Source organism: Bactrocera oleae, chromosome 4 (genome assembly GCF_042242935.1).
Source record: "Bactrocera oleae isolate idBacOlea1 chromosome 4, idBacOlea1, whole genome shotgun sequence".
Lineage (NCBI taxonomy): Eukaryota > Metazoa > Arthropoda > Insecta > Diptera > Tephritidae > Bactrocera > Bactrocera oleae.
Window position 1 is genome coordinate 16,970,359 of NC_091538.1, and position 18,355 is coordinate 16,988,713.

Consider the following 18,355-nt stretch of genomic DNA (forward strand, 5'->3'; position numbering starts at 1 on the left):
AGCTCTTTAGTAAACTGCGCCTGCGATCAGCGCTTTTAATGGTAAGTAGGAGTGTACAAAATATGGATTGTGCTTAGTGTTAAGCTAACCTGGAAGTTCATGCTGCTCATGTGATACCATCTAGTTTTTGGTATATTATTATTCAGATATTGGCTAACAAAAATATGCACTTTCTTACAATTAAAAAGCATTATCTTTGAGTAGAATATAATTATATTTTTATTTAGAAAAAGTTTGTTAGTACAATAATTATATGATTAAAAAAATATATATGTTTCGTTTAGTAAAATTGTGCTTAGGCGTATTAAATGTAACATTGTGTGTAGAGAAATATAATAATTCATAAAATCTTTATAGATAAAGAAGTAGGCTGCAAAGGCACTTTTTTATGAAATAATTTTACATGATAAGTAAAAAATATATCGGGTAAGCAAAATAAAAAAATTTATGATTATTTAATTACAATATATATACATATATTTATTTATTTATGTATTTTTTTCATTTTTTAATAATTCCATTCAAAAGGCAAAGGAAACAATAATTTTGTAAATTTTGGGTGAAATTTTAAATTGAAGGGTTTCCGAAACCAGATATTTATTGTTAGTTTCAATGGAAATAATAATATTTACAAGAATTTCACTTGAATTTGAAAGATGTTTTCAATCTTTTTCGGAAACGAACAAAAAATTTAAAAAGATTTGTGTCAATAAGCTCCGCAACCGAATAAAGAAAAACCTCCAAATTATATAATATGGTAACACGAAGCCTAAAGGGATAATTAAGAAGAAGTTGTCTCAATTTGTCAATGTAGTACCTAATTTTTTTTTTTTTTTAATATGTTGGTGTTTTCAAATAAACTTATATTCTTTTGTTAAAATTTAAACTCGTAGGAATTCTAAATAAACTTGCTGTTTTTTTTCCATTATACTGTAGCCATTCAAGGATATCTTTTGCAATCGTTGGCATAAAATATTTGGCTCAGTCAGAGCGGTAGAGAGAAAATCGTGGCCCGATCATTGAAGTAAATTATTGGACAAAAACATATGTAAAACATTGTTATAGAGCACTGGGCCCCCCCTGAGAAGTCCGGGTCCGAGAAGAATTGTCCCGGATCTCGCGATTTAAGCCATGAAAATCCAATTAGTTGACATCACTGCCAATCAAAAATGGCATTAAGTTTTTAGTATAAAAATTTTAGAAGCAAATAACTTTTCATAAAACTTCCAATCAATTGGGTGTCATTCAAACTGGAAATAAATTCAAATATGTTGTATTTTTCAAATAGATTTTTGTATGAAGGTATAACGTTTTCAAACAACTTTCGAACAAGTGATCTCATAGCAACTGTCCAAATGTGTGATATCCTTCGACCAGTTTTTGGTAAAGGCTCTTTTGGACACATTATTCAATTTACAAAAAACCTTTCTATTTTTTCAGCGAGGTTTTTAAGGACGTTTTAGATGTGCTTTAATAGATTCCATATCTTTCGACCAGTTTATTATGTTATACTCTGGGAAACATTATCCAAAAATAACTCACTAATCAGATGGTGACAACAACTGGAAAATATTCTTAAATATTTGATGTGTTTCGACCAGTTTTTGGTATATCAATTTGGAAATATTAACAAAAAACTTTAAAAGAAACGTTCTATTTCCAGCGTACTAATTAAAGAAGTTTTAGACAAGATTTAACAAAATCCATAACATTATCAATTTTTGGTACAAGTCTTGTGAAATAATTTTTCGAAACACAAATAACTTATTTTACAAAGTGATATATCCTTCGACTAATTTTTGGCACAACAGTCTTTTGGAAACTTTTAAGGCACAAATAACTTTTCAAACGAAGGACTAAAGCAAAATTATTTGGCAAATCATCCATTATTCTAAGCATTTTCTGTCATTAACTTAGCATTCAGCTAAATTCAATCGATACCTATTTTCCATAAAATCTGCTACAAAATGCACAAAAAATATGTGAATATCTGTGAACTGCACCCTCGAAAGTAGCGGCCAGCTACACATATACATAACCTTAGATTTAAAAATCAAGCACAAGCAGCTAAAAATTAAGCATCTACTTGTGCTTGAGCCTTAAAACTAATCTAAACTTGTATCTTAAACGTAATGACACTATTAAAAAATATTGATATAATCAGCGAGATTTTACTATATTTTTTGTAGTCTCGCTGTCTAACCCGCACCTAAACATGTTTGCACAAACTATTTTCTATAGTCTTTAACCTGCAAACATAATAACATTATATACATACATACATACATATGTATATAAATATGTAAGTATATATTTTTGCGAAAACAACAGTTGCCAAAATGCCTAGAAAATCTTTAAGTATAAAGAGAGAAAGCAAAGCTTAACTTTCGAAGCCTTCTTATTCCAACACAAATTTCCCTTTACACCTTCCCCGAACATTTTGAAACAATGTTTCCGCAAAACTGTGAGCAAAGTCCAAGCTAAGCACGCGTAACGCACTTGTCAAGGAAAAACTTTGCATAATTGATGTGAAACTAAAAATAAAAAAAAACTAACGCGCTTAGAGTGTTTACACAACCAATTCCAACCCTAAGCAATAACACACTTCGATTTTGAAGATTTCGGTTTTGGCGGTGGATATGTGCGAGTTTGCATATATCTCGGCGGAGTGGGGTACTCTACACGACCCAGGCTTACCGCTGGCCCCAAAATAGCGTTCGCACCAGTTGTAGTTGCGTTTTCACTATGCATTGGTGTAGACTTCTGTCGGGTTGCAGCAGCTGGTACTGTCTTCCTCTCATCGCTGAACGATGATATATTGTGTGCAGGAAAATGCTGATCATTCATAGGTAGGACCTTCGACGGCGTAAAAGTTGCACTTTTATGTGGATTGTTGTTGGTCAAGTGCGGCAATGTGCCCGTGGGTTTCAATGTGGTTGCATTGTTTGCTGTAGCTTGTGTTTGGTATGTTGGTGTTGTTGTTGTGGGCTTCCCACGTAGTGGTTCTAAACGCGTACGGAATTTATCGTGTTGTAGAGTTTGACCTGTCTTTGGATCAACTATTTCAAAATCATTGATTCGGCTTTGTTGCGTTCTCTCACACGGTACGCTTGGTAGCATTTCAAAAAGCTCATCAATTTCAGATTTTGGCCCCTTCTTATTATAATTTCTACGATTGCTGGTGCTACTACTAGCCTCCACAAGGTTGCTAAGTTCCTCGGTTAGATAAAGATCCTTTAGGCGCTCAAATGTTTGGCGTTGTTTTTCAGCAGACGTGGGCTGTGTGACTTTAAATAAGAATGTGAAAACGTTTTGAAATCATGAAATAAGTTTAAATATGGTATATTTAATTGTTAACAACAACAAAAGCGAATGTTGCAGTTCATAAACTAGATTATTTTTACATATTAATATTTCAGATCGAATATTTTAATATTTGAGACTTAAGGGCTAAGCATCGTAAAAAAGATTTATACACTCGAAGCTGTTGAATGAAGCCTGAGAGAAATTCGATTGTTGCTTTACTACCAGAATATATGTATGTCTAGTCAACATTAGGCATCCTTAAACAAGATGACGCAACATGACACAAAAAATGTTGTGCGCACAAAATCCTCTTATAATAAATATATCAAATGTCTCGGACGTCTGCGCTATAAACAATCACATTTATTGGAGCCGAAGCTGATTCAAACAACGGTCAAATATGCAAATAATATATACATATGTGTGGTGAAATTGTGTTTACTGTATAAAAATGTTTATTATGGAACAAAAAAATAACTGTTTCTTATTGAAATGATCAGTTTGACTAGCAAACAAAATGTTCAAGCATGCAACATAACAAGTAGTACATATAATTTATGATTTCAGCGTTTATAAAATGTACATTAAAATCAATATATATAAATATATAACTGCCTTTGTTGTAAAATAAAATTAAGCATTAAAAACATTTAATATAAATTCAATAAACAAGCTTGTGACTTTAAAAAATATATAAAAATTATTTGTTAACTTCGTTGTAAAGCAAAAGCAAAAGAAAAATAAAACTTCAACACTGATAACATTTAATATAAACTCAACACAAAAACAAGCTTTTAACATAAAAAAATACAATACTCCATAGAAAAACAAGCTGATGACTTTAAAAAATATATACAAAATATTTCTTAATTTGTTGTAAAAAAAAGCAAAATAAAAATAAAACTTCTACTATAATAACATTTAATATAAAATCAATAAACAAAAGGTTGTGACTTTAAAACTTATATAAAAATTAGAAATTGGCTTTGTTGTAAATAAGATTAAAGCAATTAAGGAAATTATGAATGTATGTCAAATGTGGTTTGTATGCATATATGCATGTGTATGAAAATAAACGGTAAAATAAAGCAATAAAAAACATATGTAAACAAAACTATTCTTTGGGTATAATAAATACATATGTATAAAAATAATTTTGTGCATTTAACTAAAAAAAAAAAGTATGATTAATGGATATAAATTTCATGTAAACACTCTCCAACACAAGGGCCTAAGCAAACACAAACACCCACTTACACAAGACAATCAAACAGTTCTCACCCAGCGCTTCATATTTTTACGTGCAACTTTGCCTTTTCACGCTTCATACATCTAAGATTGTAATAAAAGTAACTTATCTTACTTTTAAATTTACTGCTGTTGTTGCTTTTGAGCACATCATTTACAGTAGTTGTCCCTTCGTTCATTGTTGTTGCAGCAGCTACGTTTTTATTATTATTAGCCATGTTTTTTCTGGCTCTTGCCCTAGCCTTGTTTGATTTGCCACCATTTTTACCACACGCATTGATATTCTCTTTACTAATATTTAGCTTCTCCAAAGATTTGGTCAACTTCGACATCGATTCATTATTACACTTGTTGGGATTCTTTCCGTCATCGTCGAAGAATGATGCGCCAACTAAAGTCTTCTGCACTTGACATAATTCGATGATATTTTTAAAATCGCTATTGATGCTTAGTGTACGCGGATTACCAATGAGTATGAGCAGCGAACGTGCACGTGACAGTGCGACATTTAGACGCTGAAATATGCATATAGCAATTAAAAAATAAATATTTGCCATATACTGAATTTACACATGATTACATACATTACGACTCTCCAGAAAACCCAAATTATTTGTGAACGAACGTACAAACGAGATAATTACGATGGCTTTCTCTTTACCCTGGAATGATTCGACGGCACCAGTCTCGATTTGATACCAATTTCGCAGATTTAATTCCTCCTGTATGCGTATATATTGTTTTTTATATGGCGTAATAATACCAATGTCACTCTGCACCACCTTATGACCTTTAATGCCGAAACATAAGAGATCACGCACATAGTCCATAACAATTTGGATCTCGAGCGGATTGTAACGACTATAACAATATTAAAGTATATTTATTTAATGTTAGCTGGATAAGCGTAGGTATCATTAGTTACCTGGTGGAGTTTTTTTCTCGCTGCTCTGGTCCGAAAACGGAATGAAAGATTATTGGATATTCAGCATTCGGAGCGCGATGCCAGTCACGACATAACTGCTGAACGTCTATTCAAAACAAAAATATATTTAATTTTAATATACCGAAGACCCTATAACATAGTACATGATTTCAAAATAAACACATGATATTACTCGACATAATGTAGTAGCTATAAGTTTTAATTCGCTCCGGATAAAACTCTTCCATAATAGCATATAAAGCAAATTTATTTCGGTTAGTAAAAAATGTAGCTCGAAACCGTATCCGTTCCCACGACACTAGGGTCAATAATGCCCTGTATATTAGAACTTCAACTACTACACCATGGCAGTCGCAAGATATCGTATATGCATGACCGACAAAATCTATGAAATTGTAGTTGCTAAAACCAAAGGTGCTGGAAGAACAATCTTTTGCTCTAGACTCGGGTCTACGTAACCGGATTTTAATATGGCTAAGTGCTGTTAACGCGGCAGCATCTCCAAAAATATTTCTAGGATATTTTTCTGTCCTCACTCACGAGTTACCATAAATAGAAACTCTCTGCTTATTAATGATGTTCTTGAAGGCGAACCACCTTGTTATGTGTAGAGCAAAAAAAGTGCGAGTTACTTTTTCCAACCACAGTAACTCTCACACAATCCCATTATAGAATGTGTCCACTATCAAATGATAACTCAACGAAATTAGCGAATCCATACAAACATAAACTTCAATCAATAGAAAGGAATATATGCAAATTACACTCACCAGGTGCAGCTTGGGCCAACAATTGTCCTTCATAAAACATTTCACTGAAAAGTTTAACAATTTCCGGATGCGAACGATAATTGCGGCGCAAGCGTATTTGTATTTGCCGATTATAATTGCCATATTCATCGACACGATAGCAATCCCGTTCAAGTAGACGCTCCATTAATGAGACCTCCAAACCCATATTTGCGGCACGTTTCGAATTTAAGATTGGACCTAATTGTCGATGATCGCCGGCTATGACTAGCCTCGAGTTTGAACTTAGTGTTGCCGTCAGAGCGACTAAAGTTTCCATTTCGGTCGAAGCAGCTACTTCGTCAACAAAAATATGCGTAAACACACCACTGCCATCTTTTTCCTTGCCGAATTTGCCCGTCGCCAACCGGCCGATTAGACCTAAAGTGCATACAACAATGCGATAGGAGTGCAACACTTCCACATCCGGCAGAAAATGATCGGCATATAAATTGGAATATTCGAGTAGTGTTTCGTTAATGTTATCGGCATGATTCTCGTATGCGCGCGAATAAATGCGTGTGATTGTCTGTCTCTCGATATTCGGTGTGAGCGCATTGCAGAGACGTAAGGCGATCTCGTCGCAAGCGCCATTCGAGCCAGCTGTAATGAGTATACGCGACTGCGGTTGCAGCATATATATCTGATAAATAGCTTCGAGCGCTGTTGAGGTTTTGCCGGTGCCTAGTGGTAGTGTGAAATTAGTTTAAGTTTTATTTTTATTTTTTTTTTTTTTGGATATTTTGTACCTGGTGGTCCGAAAATAATATATGGTGCGCTTTGTTTATCATTTATATTCACTATACATTCTATAGCCTGCAATTGTTCGGGATTCCCATAAATGCTTTTGTTAAGAAAATTCAAACTGCGCGTATAAACAAAAATTAAAGTTAGTTTATTTTTTTTTATATATGCTTTACTTTAGTCTCACTTTAACGCTGGCATTTCCCTCATTAAGATTTGGTCGGGAAAAAGAAACCGCTTTAATAAGGGCGGCGACATGGCAACCAATTGTTCTAAGGCGCGATATTGATAACGTAAAATCATGCGCGATGGACGAAAAAGTATGGTATACATTTTGTCACTTGGAATTTTTTGGTCACATTTAAAGGTTACGCGTCCATAGGAAATGCATTCGACTTGACCAATATATTTTTTCGATTTCTTCTTTGCCGGTGCCTGCGTAACAGCTGTTTCGTCATTCAGTTGTTCCATCTTTTTCATTAAATCATCTAATGAAGTTGATGCGGCATTACCCTCTTCAGCGGGCAAAACAATAACATCATCAAAAGGGAAAATTATATTCTCGAAACGAATATGTTTTGGTATTTTTAACTGGCCAGAAATAAAAAAATTAATTAAGATATACATTTTTATTAACATAATGGTGTTGCTGTTATGAAAATGATAAAACATATTATGATCAAACAGTTCTGTTAAAGAAATAGATATTAAACCGAACTTCATAAGCGCAGCTTTCGCAACAATTTTAACTTTTTCTAGCATACATTTTATGTGCAATATTTATACGATAAGTTCGTCAATTAAATTTAAATATGATTTACAAAACTTTGACCTTAAATAGATTTAGGAATAGGTTTGATTTTAATTTCGTTACAGTGATGTTTGTATGAAAAATGTTGAGTAATTATATACAAATGCATATACAAGAGAAATGTGTTTAACAGTGTGTATACTTGTTGTTGTGGTTATTAATGCCACAAAAGATAGTTTTTTTGGAAGTATCGCCAAGAAGCAAACCTCTGTTGGATATGAAACCAACAAATTTCCGTTTCAAATACCTAGCCAAACTGCCGTGGAAACAACGAACTTGCTTCGGCTTTGCACAATTAACAACATAACGAAAAAAATTTAACCAATATTAGGTTGTAGAGCTCTACTTCTTAATTAATATATTTTATATAAAAATAATATTATATATAATGAAAATTTTTGCTAACCTTCACAATATAGTCGTTTTCGTAAGTGCGCAATTTGACATTTCGTTGCACTAGACTCGAATAATCGCGCATGGTATCCGAATCCTCGATCTGTAAAAGTTTCAAAAACACCTCACGTACATTTTGCTGAGTTAATCTTTTTGTATTCCTCAGGTAGTCGCCGAACTCATTGGATAAATTAGCAAGTGGTGCTTCAATCGAATCCGTTTGCAGTGCACGACGAATTTCCACTGGTGGCATGTATTGGGGAAGTTTAAATTTTGGTTTAAATGTACTAGTTAATTTGTTGTAGCGAAAAAGAAGAACAAAAGAAATTTAAGATAAATTGAAAAAAAAATGTTAAAAATTACACAATTTAAAAACAAATTCAAGGCAATTACACTATTATTTATTAAAGAAAAAACACATTTTGTTATATTAGCTTACATTTTATTAGGTAAACGACATGGACTGATGTTCAACTTAACCACAGGAAACTCCTCAATGCGCTAGAAAAAATTACAACATATGGTAAATTATTATCTGATATAATTTCAGTAAAGTTTGATTTTTTCTGTTTTTTTTTTATAATGTGAATTCCTTTTGTTGTTTTAATTGTATTGTTTTATTATATTGTTTAATTTTTTATTTGTTTATTTGTCATTTAAGGGTTTTCTTTCTGTTCTTTTAATGTTGTTTTAATAGTTGTTTTTCTTTACTTTTTATTATTTCAATAAGGTTTGACACTATTTTGTATTGTTTTTACAACACACGGAAATTATTATTTTTATATAATAACGGTAACGTTTAATTTTTTATTTGTTTTGTTTTTGCTATTTGTTTTTCTTTTTTTCCTTTGTTTTTATTTTTGGTTTTGTTTACTTTTATGTTTGCTTCTTTTTCATTTTGCGGCTTTGCTTCTGTTGTTTTTTGATTTGATAATTTTTTTACTTACACAAAAATGATGCTGCTCTACATTACGCACTTGCTTGCTAGACTCTTCATGAAAGACCACAACAATTGGTTGTTCTACACCTTTACGAAAGAGATGAGAATCGACAAAGAAACTATCTTTGCGATCTTCCGCACCCAATGAATACGGCACGCGCGTATTATTGACATAATAAAAGGTACGCGTTTGCACGATAATTAGTTTCTCTATAATAATATTCGGTCGTGTCGATTCCAAATTGAAGCGAAAGTAATGCGAATTCTTGCAAATATTATACGACAGTTTGAATGTAGGTGTAGTGCTAAAATAAAATAGAAAATATTGGTTACACATATTAGGTAAAAATTGTGTAACTGTGTATTCAGGGTTTCGAATTTTATCGTTCAAAAAGTTGGAATCAAAAATTAAATTTTCATTTTTTAATCCAAGATGTTTGGGATTAAAAATTTAAAATATTACTTTTTGATTTGAATGAACGCAAAAATATGTTAATTCTAAAGCAACTTCTTTTTTAATTCTTATTTATATGCTTAAGATTGAAATTTTTATTTTTTTATTTTTCAATTTGGCAGTTAATTAAAATTAATTTTTTAATCCGGTATGTAAGATTAAATATTTTGGTTTTATTTTTTAATCCGGTATGTGGGATTAACATTTTTTTTATTTTTTGATCCCGTATTTGGGATTATAAAATAATAAAAAAAATTTATCTAAATGTTGATTCAATTATTTTTTTAATGCATTATTTGCAACCCGGTGCAAAATGCATTAATTACAGTTTTTACCAACCTTTTTTTATAATGTTTAAGTATTTCAAAATCTGACTCGTCAGCATGAGAAGATACGTGGTCCTCGAAATCATTAGGTGAGACGAAATTCCTTTGGCAAATGTAGCAGCCCATGTTAGTAAGTTGAAACAACTGCTGACGCTGTTGTTGCAGACTGCCTTCATAGAGAAGTTCATGTGTGGGCGCATTTTCGTCCACTTGCAGTGAACCTGTGGTATATTTTTTTATAAAAATGCATATGTTTAAATAAAAAAGATAAAAAATTCAATATCAATATATATGCAAAATACCTATCAGCGCTGGATCACCATTGATGGATATTTTGTATTCATCTCCGTTCGGCATAAACTCCATTGATTGACCATTTTTTTGTTTTTCGTCAAATTCTTCAAGTTTCTTATTCGTATATTCAAAAAAGGTTGAGGTTTTAATACGATAAAATAGACTTCCACGTTTCGTGTTTATTAGATAATTGGTGCGATATAGCAAAGTGCCAATCTATGAAGACAAATAATTATAATTATATAATGAAATAAACGGCAATACAAATATACATATGTATTAGTAATTCGTCAGTACCTATACCATATAATATTTTTTGTAACATTTCCCACTTTACCTTTGTACAGTAGTTCTCTAGCCACTGAAGAAAAATTAAATTAACAAAAACTAATTCAAATTGCTGCTAGATTATGAAACTCTGTTTATTTTTTCTATTTTCGCGAATGTTTTTTAGGTGAAAGATTATTTTTGAAGGGAAATGTCATACCCGATGTATCCGATGTTATATACAATGCTTTAATGATAGTATTCCTTTATGCCTACCGCTATGGTACCTCGTTATTGAAATGTGATCCAGAAATGTTATGCAGCCAAATACATGTTTCGTATTAGCACTCCTATTATTTTGGGAAAAACTATATATACTCTCTTAAGGCGAAGTCGACTGTATAACTGTATTGTTCTTGCATTCACAAAAATACACAAAGGAACTTATAGGATATGATATCTTTATGTGTAGTTTCGGCCCTTTTTAATGCAAGGTACAATTCAGAAGTTCCAGGACTTTTTTAACAACGCCGCTTCTAGTGGCGCCATCTATCTGAAATTGTTATCCCTCAATTGTGTATTCCTCAGTGTTGTCGTATAAAATTTATATAACAGCTGACTTGTATAACTGCTGAGCTATCGCGCTACATGTGACATTACATTTGCAGTGTTGGTCGGAAAATGAGCATCGAACAAAGAGCCAACATTAAGTTTTGTTTTAAACTTGGTAAAACTTTTACCAAAACTCATCAAATGGTGAAACAAGTTTATGGCGATGATTGTCTATCCCGTAGCCGTATTCACGAGTGGTTTAAACGTTTTCATGAGGGACGGGAGGACTTGGAAGACGACGAACGTTCGGGCCGGCCAAAAGATGTTGTGAACGAAAAAAACACGGAAATTGTGCGTGAATTCATTAAAAAAGAGCCGAAATCATCGCTTAAATATATGGAATCGGAATTATCAATATCCGCAGCGTCGATTTATCGTCACGCCCTCAGAAAGGTTTGTGCTCGATTTGTCCCGCACACTTTGAAACAACACGAAAAAGACCTCAGAATTCAACATTCAATATGACCAAAAATCGCGTTCATATCATCAACCATTCACCCTATTCGCCTGATATGGCACCCTGCGATTTTAATTTGTTCGGAAAACTACATTTGGCCATGAAAGGAAACCGCTATGCTGACGTTGATGTCATCCAATAGGCGACGACCGCCATACTCAACGCTATACCGACAAGGAGCCTAACACTCTCTCCCACTAAATCCACAGCGACCATCTTCACAAATTGGACGAAGGAGTACAGACTGGACCTGAATATTTCAGTCGATGGCACAAAAATTCCGACAGTAAATAATCCTAAAATTTTAGGCGTCACTTTGGACAGTCTGTGCTCTTTCACTCCTCACACGACCGCGATAACTGCCAAAGTACAGAGCCGCAACAAAATCCTCAAGTCGCTTGCCGGCAGCTCTTAGGGAAAAGACAAAGAAACGTTGTTGGCAACATACAAGGCAATCGGCCGGCCGGTCCTAAATTACGCAGCCCCAATATGGTCGTCTGGATGCAGTGACACGCAGAAGAAGAAGCTTCAGACCTGTCAGAACACTGCACTCCGAACTATCACGGGATGCCTCTTGATGTCTCCAATCGAACACCTACATAGTGAGGCCCGTATGCTTCCGGTTAAGGAACACAACGAACTCCTCTCCAAGCAGTTTCTGGTTTTCGTAGAAACCACCCCTGTAGTAGCCTGACTGTAGCGGAACCGCCTCCTAGGAACATCAAGAGGTCTTTCCTTGACTACGTCGACGACATTAGACAGTACGCCGACCGGACTTCGGACGCAACGAACTTCAGACAGGCACTGACCGCCATTCACAGTGGAGCCATCAACACCTTCACAGACTCCCTCTCAGTGAATGGCGTAATAGGAGTCAAACCACCACCTATATCAGACATAGAGCTCGAGTTGCCTGGCGAAACCAGAGTGACCCTCGCGCAACTTCGTTCCAGATACTGTAGCAGGTTAAACTCCTACTTATCCAGAATAGACCCCGACATACTAAACACATGTCCTGCGTGCAATGAGTCTCCGCATGACACTAACCACCTCTTTGCATGCCCAACAAACCCCACCCATCTAACACCCTTCTCCCTATGGTCCGACCCGTCGAAACAGCTCGTTTCCTGGGCCTCCCGTTAGATGACCTCGACGACAACGAATCTGGAATTTATCACCCAAACGGGGACTAGGTAACAGTTACAACAACAACAACAACAACGCTATACCGACAAATGACCTAAAAAAAGTCATTCGATAACCTTCTCGAACGTGCAAAACGTTGTATTCAGGCGGAAGGAGACTATTTTGAAGGCGACCAATAAATTTTTCAAAAAAAAACAAATAATATTCGTTTTTTAATAAAAGTCCTGAAACTTTTGAATTGCACCTTGTATGTCATGATCTGTAATTTTTTTTTCATTGTATTTAATAATATTTACAATTTGATCATGGAAAGAGATACAGTTCTTACAACGTTTACAAATTATTAAATTTTATTATCAAAATAATCGTCCTCCAATTGCAACTTTTCGTGCGCTTTTGCCATTTTCCACCCGTGCTCGCTATTCGTCAAATTGTTGAAAATTTCGAGCCTACATTTTCTTAACATAATGTTCAAGTGGTAATAAGACAAAGTAATGAAAATATTGCTGCCGTTCAGGCAAGTGTTGCTGAGGACCGCAATTTGTCGATTCCAAGACGTTCTCAAGAATTGCAACTGTCTCAAACCACAACCTGGCGGAATCATCTGTCCCTACTTCTTTCGAAATGAAGCTGGTGACACCGTTACTGTCAATGGAGAGCGGCATAGATCGATGATAATGAATTTTTTATGGCCGCAATTGGAAGAAGTTGATCTTGACTACATTTGGCTCTAAGAAGACGGGGCTACGTGCCACACAGCACGTGCAACAGTCATATTATTGCGAGAAAAGTGTGGCGATTCGATAATTTCAAGAAATTGTGACATTGAATAGCCTTCAAGAAGTTGTGATTTAACACCATTAGACTAGTTATTGTGGGGTTATTTGAAGTCATTGGTCTTAAGCAATAAACCAGACTCTCTACAGGCTTCAGAAGTCAATATTGAAAGTGCTATATATGACATACGACTTGATTTAGTGGAACAACTACTCGAAAATTGGGTTCATCGAATTCGTTTCTGCAAAAGAAGTCGTGGAGGCCATTTGAATGATGTTATAGTCATAACTTAATTGTATGGATTGTACTTAACATTATATAAAAATATATGAATTTCCTTAACAATTAGCGTGTGTGTGTGTTTTTTTTAAATCATATCACTCATATTGGAAAACCCTGTATTTGCAAATGTTATATATCTTTTCGACTGCTAATCCATTCGAAATTAATTTTTCCTAACACAAACACATATGTACTTAAGCTTAGAACCTAACCTACCTACCTTAAATGAATAAAAATATAAAACTTTATTACAAGACGTTATAAAATACAGTTAAGAGCTTTCAAAAATTCAAAAGATAGCGTAAAACAGTAATTGAACTCTTATATATGATTATAATCTTACTCATTCGTACCTACAAACACGCATAGGTACATGTATATATGTAGGTACGCGATTAAAATTCGTATGTATGGTTTGTATGTGCGTGATTAAAATCACAACAGATAAACACCTGGAGAATTACCACGTTAAAATAGTAAGCATCAAATTTTATACTAACTAATTGTAGGTATAACATGCTATGCAATTCGTGTTTGTCCACTATTAATATAGAAAATTCAGTTTCCCTTCACAGAAATAACATTTTACGGCCATTTATTACTGAAATTCCAAAAGAAAATTGTTTGTCAACATTAGAAACATTATAATCGCTGGTAATATACATACCTATTTGATACATTTCTTTTCAACAATTAACTTAGCCATTGATATATGTATACATGTACATATTATATATGTATGTTATATTATACATATTAATTAAAACAAATGCAATAAGAATGCAAACCATTTCGCTGCGATTTGCAACTTTACAATTATCGTTACCCATAACTCTAAACAAAATAATACGTACATACTTGTATATACATACCTACATACGTACATATAAATATTATATGTATACTGCAAATGTGAAAAGGAACATTGAAAAGAGTTCAATTGCTTTGCTTTCTAAGTGCACTTTTACACAGGGATTCAAAAGAGTCTGATGTTTTTCAAATTTTCTTTTGGTGTCGCTCTGGGCATTCACACGGTCAAAAAGAGTCCAGCAACTCGAGTCTAGTTTTTCTGCATTCCTTTTCACAAAATGTTCGTAAATATTTGTGCGGTTCGACTGCGCAACACCGCGCAACACTGCGTGCTGCGTATTTCATTTGTATGTTGAGATGATGGTCACACATTTTGCTTGCAATGAATTACCATGAATATGGTAGAACAATATGTATAATACAAATACCTACCCGCTAAATAGTTTCAAAAAAATACTAAAGACGGGAATTCCCTAATCCACAAGAATGTATTGAATATCCGCTACTAATATTTTCAAGGCCAAATTTATAATAGGAATTTCCTAATCTTTAAGTATTAAAAACTCATAATTTCTTTACTCCGTATTAAAAATTCATAATTTCTTAACTCCATAATCTATATCTTAATTTTCTCCTTATTTACAATTTGTCATAATATTTCTATTATTCTATGCATACGTATTTGCATATTACATACAAAAATAGATAACAGAACTCAAATTTGCGATCGAATTCATTTGAAACCGAGCGCTCTTGCAACCATTCAAAGAATTTGAAAGTGAAAAGGAATGCTGAAAAGGGTAGCAGCGAGCTGTTGCGAACAAGAACACAAAGCGTGCCACCCGAACACGAGTGGCACGGTCCCTTCGTCTTTCCTCTTCGTCCCCTCGCCCACAATAAACTGGTATGAGACTCTTTTGAGTCCCAATGTGAAACGGCACTAAGCTGTAGGGTCTAGATGTAGCCTCTCTTTTCAATTGTATAAACACAGACATATGTACATATATTTATTTTTCCAAATAAATATATATAAGAAATATATTGTAATATGATAGGTATTCATATTAGTAAACATACACAGATACATACATATTATATATGTATATAGATTTGTAAAATTTACGGATTTTCTTTGTTAGTTTTTAAGGTCTTCAGAAATTTCAGATTTTCTTTGAATTCTAAGTAATAGTCTAAGAGCCCGTGGACGACAGACTGTATGTATTTTACTAATGTTGATATTTTGCTTAAACTCACTAAGGTAATACAGGTACGAAAATTATTCGTGTTTCGAAAGTATTTTAACAAAGCTGCCGTTTGGTCATATTAAAGAGTACAATGAATGTAACGTCTAAAATTAATGGCAGACCATTTTGTTGGCTATTACCTCGTGGTAGACGTTTTGAAAATTTAAAAAAAATTAAAAATTATTTTAACAAATCTAAATATATTACTTTTAATACTTTTTAATTTTCAATTTTATTGAACTAATTTTTAGTTTATTACATGTTTACGTAAAAATTTTAGTTTGTGTTCAGATCGGACTACTATAGCATATATGTAGCTGCCATATAAACTGACCGATCGTTTATACCTTTTATGCTATAAGAAAAGCACCTGAGAATGGTTTTATAGTTTATGTCCAGCCGAAGTTAACGTTTTTTTTTTTTTGTTTTTGGCTATCGTTGGCGATTCCATTCAATAATAAATGAAGAAAATAAAATAACAAAAACTTTTGAAAAATAAATGTTTCAAATTTTCATGGCATAACACAATACATACAAATTAATGTATAAGTATATATGTATGTAGATATGTAAATATGTTGGTAATATGTTTTATAGCTATAAACTGTACCTACATATAATATATATTGTATATGATATAATCGTATATATGTGTATATTTATAAAACTGTGTGCAAATTTGTAAAATCTTACATCGTAAGTGCCATTTGCCTCCAATAAACGTTGACGAAATTCAGTTTTGGCATTCTGAACATATTTAACAAATTTTGCACGTAATATACTTTTTCGCACGAGCCATTCGGTTCTTACACCAAAAACCAAATTCTGATACTCTTCGAATAGGAACTGGCCAACCGCTTCAATTTCTATGAAATATAAAAATTCATTTTAACAAATGCCTTGTTAACATTTTTTCACATTCACCAAATTTTTTTTTTTATATTTTTGCTCACCCCATTTCTCAGCTTTATGATGTTTTAACTTTTTACTTTGTGCATTTTTTTGGTTATCACATTCATCCTTATCATTTATCTCTGTAAATTGTACAAATCCATCACTCATTTTGAACATATCACACATTTCACTGCTTGAAATAATAAAATTGACACAAATAAAAATAATAACACAAAGAAATTCTCAATTAAATTATTGAAGTAACTGTTCTTTCACTTCGGCGGTTGTTTTAGCAATGCCATTTGTTGCAATCACTCTGTATATTTACAGTTTTTCTGACACGTCATATACATATGTATATAAATGATCATGCAATTGAAGTGGTGTTGTTTGGCGATAGTGATACGATGGATTCCCCGAATTAGTAAATATATTAGTGTAGTATTATCAGTGCTGGTCCACACACGAAGACTTTTGTTCATGGATAAACTTTTGTTAACCGAACCAAACTCGTAGTCATTGTATAAACCTACAAGTAACCAAAGAATCAGCTGTTTTCCTATGTGTGTGAAACAGCCGTGATCACCTGATCGAATCGCCTTTTTTTGACACAGAGATGTAAATGAAAGGCTTGTTTGCGAACATGTATTTGTAATAGAGAATGTAATGGATAGCAGCTTAGTGTCATTTGGAAGTTTTAGTAGTAGAATATTGGTTGAACCGTACCAAGTGTGATTTTAGTAGTAGAATTTTCGAGGCAACCCGTACCAAGTGGGCATTTTTGCGTGTGTTTAGTAAAAATCTTAAGATTGGTTACTTGTAAATTTATACAATGGCCTTTCGTCTATCCCATCCATCAATCCAATGCTAAAGTCACACTTGGTACGGGTTGCCTAATAATATTGTACTACTGAAACGCCCAAGTGCTTCAAATCTGGTAGTGTGTCGCGGTGTTACGTTTTAAAATTTTTAACTTTAGAATGTTTCTTTACATATTCAAATATTTTTCGATTATTAAAATTCCAAAAGATTAAATTTACATAATTTTGTCTAGATTATTTATTGTATAAAAATATTATTAAATGTTTCTAATTTTATCAAAAAAAAAATTATATAAAATATTTGTGTAGCGGTTTGTAAAAGAACCTTTTCATAAAATAGTTATTAAAGTACTTCCGTTTATTTATATCGCTGTGTCAAAAAAGGCAGATTTCGATAATTTGATGTTAGCTGTAAAATTCTTGGAAAACAGCTGAGTCTCTTGTTACTTATAATATTATATATATACGCCTATACATTGACCAATATTCTGTTTCTTGTTCGTAACATTTCTTTTCATTTTGAAATTCTTAACATGGTTGCCATTACCTCGATATTAAATGAAACTGAACAAGCATTCAACACGCGACTACCTAACATACCACTTTCCAAGCTTTGCGTAACGGTTCATACTAACATGACGAAGCGCAGAAAACATATGGTATGCCACTGCTTTTAGTGTTTCTCTCTTAAAAAAAATTGGCGACTGTTGCTTGGCAAAACGTAAAAAGATGAGAGTTGCTCAACTTTTTGCTTGGCTTCGCGTCGAAAACTTACTTCATACAAAAGCGTATATC

The 18,355-nt window shown here is 33.3% G+C and overlaps 1 protein-coding gene across 1 annotated transcript; it reads right to left on the bottom strand.

The window, feature by feature from the left end:
- Positions 1–190: 190 nt before the first annotated feature.
- On the bottom strand, positions 191–17,313 carry LOC106619900 (putative helicase MOV-10). The gene is made up of 14 exons (XM_070107896.1): positions 16,799–17,313; positions 16,539–16,711; positions 10,259–10,466; positions 9,970–10,177; positions 9,184–9,481; positions 8,676–8,737; positions 8,250–8,523; positions 7,220–7,623; positions 7,038–7,153; positions 6,271–6,972; positions 5,480–5,585; positions 5,139–5,415; positions 4,670–5,069; positions 191–3,287 (listed from the first exon to the last, which is right to left on the bottom strand). The coding sequence occupies exons 1-14, from the start codon at positions 16,923–16,925 to the stop codon at positions 2,590–2,592; spliced, it is 4,053 nt and encodes a 1,350-aa protein (XP_069963997.1). The 5' UTR covers positions 16,926–17,313; the 3' UTR covers positions 191–2,589.
- Positions 17,314–18,355: the final 1,042 nt, after the last annotated feature.

Bases quoted from the DNA above. Each gene is read 5' to 3' on its own strand.
- LOC106619900 (XM_070107896.1), bottom strand. From the start codon at position 16,925: ATGTGTGATATGTTCAAAATGAGTGATGGATTTGTACAATTTACAGAG. The intron at 16,712-16,798 runs GTGAGCAAAAAT...TATATTTCATAG, and splicing joins TCATAAAGCTGAGAAATGGG to AAATTGAAGCGGTTGGCCAG. The intron at 7,624-8,249 runs GTTAGCAAAAAT...ATTTCTGGCCAG, and splicing joins AAAACGACTATATTGTGAAG to TTAAAAATACCAAAACATAT.